At 40.6% G+C, this 6,000-nt stretch overlaps 1 protein-coding gene across 1 annotated transcript in view; it reads left to right on the forward strand.

Annotated features, from left to right (window-relative positions):
- The window catches only part of GCH1 (GTP cyclohydrolase 1), a 57,343-nt gene extending 51,972 nt beyond the window's left edge, over positions 1-5,371 (forward strand). The window contains exons 4-6 of the mRNA XM_018054120.1: positions 957-988; positions 2,270-2,354; positions 3,074-5,371. Coding sequence (XP_017909609.1) covers positions 957-988; positions 2,270-2,354; positions 3,074-3,200 — 244 coding nt within the window. The 3' untranslated portion in view covers positions 3,201-5,371. The remainder of the gene's footprint in view (positions 1-956; positions 989-2,269; positions 2,355-3,073) is intronic.

Raw genomic sequence — 6,000 nt, forward strand, 5'->3', positions numbered from 1 at the left:
ACACAGTAGACGTCAATAACAAGTGACGCTCTTTCAGCATGGTAGCCACTGTCAGCCAGCCACAGGCAGGCACCGTGCGTGGCAGAGAAAGGTAAGAGGCGCTCCTGTTAGACTGGCGGCCCACCTGTGGCTGCCTTCATTGGCTGTCACAAGTAACAGAGAAGCAAGTCGTCTGTTCTTGCCGAATGGCAGTTCTGTCTGAATGGCACAGCGGGGAAAAGGGCTGTAACACACCTTGTAGGTGAGCTGATCCTTAAATTGAGTCCAAATTCATGACTAAAAGGCCAAATTTTAGAGGAAAGATCCTTCACATGAGTTGCGATCCTCAAATGTGTAATTCTGTGGCTATCTCCATGTTTTACAGCCAGAGGAAAAGGTGTTGGAAGGGAATGGATCACTGGACAGACTGTTATAAGCTGAGATCAGGGGCTCATGTCGGGCGGTTACTGTGTGCTTATGTATTATAAAGAGATGTCTGAAGAAGAAGTCCATTTAACTCTAATCTGATTATCCTAATAGGTTTAGTTGGTACATAGTTGACGTTGGTCTGCTATTAATTAACAAATAGTCTTTATTTTTAGCTTGCGCTTTAAGCTCTGATTAAACAATATGATTAATTAGAACACTTGAGACGTGGTCTAAAATTGATGATTTGGGAGCTTGAAAATTACTCACCTCTAATTGTTGTTTTTCCTCAGTGAATGTCTACACTTCATTCTTTCTGTCTTTGCAGACTTAGGAAAGCACCTCTCTTCACTCTTCACAAGCACCACTCTTGTGGTTGGTGGTCTCCTTCAGACCTCCCTCTTCTCGTTTACTTGTATCCTTCTCCTCTAAGCATTTATCCACTGCCCACACCCTACAATTACTTCAATAAAGCAATTATTCTTTAGACTTATGGGGAAGGCTTCCAGTTTCACTTCAGTTGATAATTAAAACAATTCTTTCTTTTCTAGGATTGTAGAAATCTACAGTAGAAGATTACAAGGTAACTTTTAAAGTATTTTATTTACAGAAAATCATTTTTTATTAAGGGAAAAGTATTTTTTGTTCTTACTACAAGTGTAATATATATGTCTTGTAAAAATTAAGGGGATTCCCTGGCGGTCTAATGGTTAGCACTCGGTGCTTTCACTGTGGTGACCCAGGTTCAATCCCTAATCAGAGAACTAAGATTCCCTCAGGCCGCATGGCATGGCATGGCATGGCGTGGCACACAATAAATAAATAAAAGAGTGGGGAAAAAAAAAAACCACCTTGTCGGGAATATAAACAGAAAGGGAAAGTCTACTATATTTCAGGCTTCCAGAAAAAATCATTGTATTTGCAGATTCCACCTTCCCTAATGGCTCAGAGGGTAAAGAATCTGCCTGTAATGCAGGAGACCTGGGTTCAGTTCCTGGGTCGGGAAGATCCCCTGGAGAAGGAAATAGCAACCCACTCCAGTATTCTTGTCTGGAAAATCCCATGGACAGAGGAGCCTGATGAGCTACAGTCCATGGGGTTGTGGAGAGTCGGACAAGACTGAGTGACTAACACTTTCACTTTCATATTTTATTGTATATACCAACATTTAGAAAATCAACTTACTTTTTTTATGTATTTGAAAAGTCTTCACCCTTTTTTCCCTTAGCAAATCTTAAACTTTTTTTTTTTCACATGCACATAACCATGTCTTTTATTTTACTGACTGTTCAGCATTCCATTGTACAGCTGAGCTGTGGCATGATTTAACCAATTCCTGCTCTGATATTTGGGGATTTTGTCAATTTTCAAATAAATGCAGTGCTGCAGTGAACACTTAGGTTTTCAAAGATATTGTTTATTCAGCACAGGAATATTTAGGTTAAATCACTGGTTGTCAACGTGGCTCTAAGAGCAATATAATAATTGGATTATAGCCCCTTTGTTAATCCTGTTGCAAGCTGTGTATTCTTTTATTTTGCTCTCCGTACGTGGGGTGCTGGTTGTCAAGATTCTGTCGGTCTTTGTGCACACGTAAGAGACAGTCGCCATTCTAATCTGCGCCCTCCAGTGGCGCTGGAGGGCCAGGGCTTCCTCAGTTCCCTTTGGCGCCTGCACTGCATGCGAGGGAAGTGAACAGGGGTGTCCTGTGGCCTGGGCAGCAGAGCAAGCACATTGGTGAAAGGTGGTGGCTCTTCAGCCTCACCCAAGTCTTGCTTTTAAGATTTCAAATATTCTAGAAACAGCAAAAGCTTCCAGCTGTCTGTTCGTGTCAGACTCACTGAGCTCCTTGTCACGTCCGCAGTTCAGGAGCGCCTTACGAAACAGATTGCCGTAGCAATCACAGAGGCCTTGCGACCTGCTGGAGTGGGGGTCGTGGTTGAAGCAACGTAAGTCTGTTTGCATTTAATAATATCATAGTGGTTTTGGGGGTTGGGGGTGTAGGGAGTCATAGGCTTAGGTGTAGTGAATGAACACAACAGTAACAGCTGATGATTTCTTCAGCTGTTTGATTCTTTGAGCAGAGTTTTCCAAATATGTTGTCACACATTTAAAAAATAAAGAGTTGTACCTAAAAACAGGTAAAAAGGGCAACGGAAGACACTTCCTTACGTTCGAATGAATTTTGAGGGTTATGTGCATCTCGTGGGCAGTTCTCACCCATTCTTTGTGCACTGCCGGCTAACTTCACCCACCTCGGTCACCGTTCTGTGGATCCTGCTTGGTGAGACCAGAGTGCCTCAGTACTTCTCTGAACACCTAGGCTAGCTAAGTGCTGACTTGGTCCTGAAGATGGATCGAGTGAGAACTCTGAATTTCTTTTTCTCTAGAAGTTGTGTATCTCTGTAGACCTTTCTATTAGTTTCACCCAGGAAGAAAATTCCACTTTTCCTCCTCTGACTGGATGCCTTAAGGACCCAGCCATTGATAACAATAAAAGCTATAAGGCTTAGGAACTTAAAAAAAAAGTTTTAGAACAAATTTATCTAAGAAGTGACATTTTGACATACTTGATAACTGTGATTTAATCTTTTGGGCTGCTTTTATTTAAAAACCAAACCAGCAACTGTCTACTCCATGAGACTACCTTTGTTGCCTTGTTTCATAGACACATGTGTATGGTAATGCGAGGAGTGCAGAAAATGAACAGCAGAACTGTGACCAGCACGATGCTGGGGGTGTTCCGGGAGGACCCGAAGACCCGGGAAGAGTTTCTGACCCTCATCAAGAGCTGAGCCTCAGCTTGTACCACATGGTTTACAGATCGTGCAGCTAGAAGCATTGTTTTGTCTGGTCTTAATTGTTCGTACATTCCACTTCCAGTTGTTACAGATGTGAACTCTCATCTTTGTCATTAATTGTATTTAATAATTATTTATAGCAAGTCAAATAAAAGTAATTAATTAAGGGGTGAGCCCTGTATTTTCTTCTTGCCACCTTTTAGTGGCAACATCCAAGAAAACTGCCAATAGTGTAAGTTGCGACCCCATGGACTATAGCCCGCCAGGCTTCTCTGTCCCTGGAATTCTCCAGGCAAGAAGACTGGATTGGGTAGCCATTCCCTTCTGCAGGATAGTATAAGTTACTTGTATAAAACCACTGCCTTTCAGGTAACCTGAGGGTGCTAGGAAGGGAGAAGGATTCATATGTTTTGTTCAGAGTATGGTAATTTGATTCAGAAGCATAGGAATGTTGGGAATGGGAGAAAATTATGGTCAATATGTTTATTTTACCCTCTCCAAACAAAAATGGTGTCGTGCTTGAAATAATTTTATATACACTGTGCAGCATTGCTCTGCAAATTCAAAATCCAAAAGGCTCCATTTTAATCATGATTATTTAACCGCCAATGATACTTTATTTTTTATATATTTTTAAAACTATCCAGTTGTAACATATGTCACCAAGGGAAGGTAGTGGAATATCTAGGTATTTTAATTTCACTATGAGTTAAAAAGGCAATTTCTACCTTCTATTCTTTTTAAAATTCAAGTACAGGAAATTAGTTCCTGGAGTTGTTTACGAGTATATTCTCATGTCAATATACAGGGATTTAGACATTTAACTCTCTGTGCCTTGAGGAGAATATCACACCATTTAGAGTGTAGATACCTTTGCCTTTTTTTTTAAGCCATTATTTTGTAAGACTTAGTCCTGACGTTGAAAATAACTAGCTATCACAGTTCTACCTTTTCATTTTTCTTGGGAGCTTACTCTGTGAGTTCCTTGTAGATGCCTCAAAAAAATTTTTTTTAACCTATCAAATATTTTTCTAAGTATTTACAGAAACTTTTAAAAGTGTCCATCATTTTCAGGTTTGCAGAACCATAGCTTCCGTGAACATGAGAGAATGCAGATTGCACTGTGAACTGTTTTGAGCTCTGTCCCATGTCTAATGAAAGCGATTTTGTTGGTGTCTGTGAAAACGCACCATCATTTTCTGGAATGAGTGTAAAATACTGGAAACTGGTATACTAGTTTCCCGTGTGGCCCAAGTGGATCTTATCTTTGGTGTGACTGTTCAAGTGGGATAGGTCTTTTAGTCCAGGAAGCTGCTGCCTTATTAATGATTATCTTAAAATTTCCTCCACTGGGGCAGTGTGGGCCAAATCGAAACAAACAACAACAACTAAAAATCCCAACTCTCTGCAAAAACAAACACGGTTATTCCATGGAGAAGTCTCTGACATGGAGAAGGCTGACACTGTGCTCTTCAAATTTATCCTGTTACCTTAACAAGGATTAACTACATGCTTGCTGCAACTCTGGCAGTTCTGTCTCTGCCACTCTGATGCTATTTGGCTTATGCAAGGGCAAGATGGCAGAGGTGTTTTTTTTTTTTTTTAAATTTTAACTCTTCCCTACTTCTAGTTCCTTTATTTTTTCTATATTTGGAGTTTCTAAAGTAGTTTGGTGGTTGATTCTGAGTTCCTTTTAAAATCTAACCTGATATAGACATTATCCTGCTTAACATTTAGACAGAGATAGAATTAACATTCATCTCATGCTTAATATTTTGAAGTTTTTAGAGCTGTGACTTGGAGGACCAAAGAAATTGTTAGCTGTTTATTCATCTTCCTGAAATCAATTGTATTCCTTTCTAACTCTTTATTTTAAGATTCCCTAGAAGTGTTCTCATAAAAGTTTAAAATATCCATGGTATCAGTCTAGAGTATTGGTAAATGCAGAGTAACTACCTTGTCTGTTTTACTCTGGTCTGTAAGTTATTCAAAATTACCTTTTCGTATCCGTGGCCTTGAGTTCATTTTGGGAGCATTTAAGAATCTGATGCATTTAAATACACTGTTCAATTTAATTGTTCAACTTTTATGTATGGTGTATATTGTTCCTGAAGTTGGTTTTATTTAAATTATTAAACTGTTATGACTTTGTTCTTGTGAAAATAGTTTCTTTTTGAACCACTCAATTATTTTTATTGCATTCTGTTTTAGCAAAGATACCCTTCATAATGGCTTCTCTCAGCCACCAAGCTACTAGACTATAAATCCCAGAACATAAATTTACCCCTGGCTGTCTGCCTCCCTTTGGATATTACTTTCCTCACATTCCTCCAGTAATGGGAAGGGGAGATCTAGGGTAAGAGTAAGGAATCTGAATGGCCCTCATGTCCCTGTTCTAAGCCTAACTTTGGGTAACTGCAGCTCCTGAGAACTGGCACTGCTTTCTGTGTGGGAGCAACTGAGGAGGGAAGAGCTGGCTGGGGCAGGGAACTGGGCAGTGTGGGGAGTAGAAGGGTTTCTCTTTCATAGGGAAGAGCCTGCCTGGAAGCTTCCAAGTAGGAGGAGAAGTTTTGCTGCCTCTTTTCTGTCCATGCCTGGTGACCTCATCAATCCATCTCTTGGGCAGTCTTCCCATTCCCCACTCCAACTAGGCAGAGGCCCCAGCCCTCACTGATTGTCAGCCTATCCAGGTGCTGGGGCCACTGTAGTGTCCTGCTTCTCCTTGAAGGATCTGATAGCCTATAGATAGTGAACCTAATCACCTAAGCTGCTGCTGCTGCTGCTGCTAAGTTGC

Source organism: Capra hircus, chromosome 10, assembly GCF_001704415.2.
Source record: "Capra hircus breed San Clemente chromosome 10, ASM170441v1, whole genome shotgun sequence".
In the NCBI taxonomy this organism is placed as follows: Eukaryota; Metazoa; Chordata; class Mammalia; order Artiodactyla; family Bovidae; genus Capra; species Capra hircus.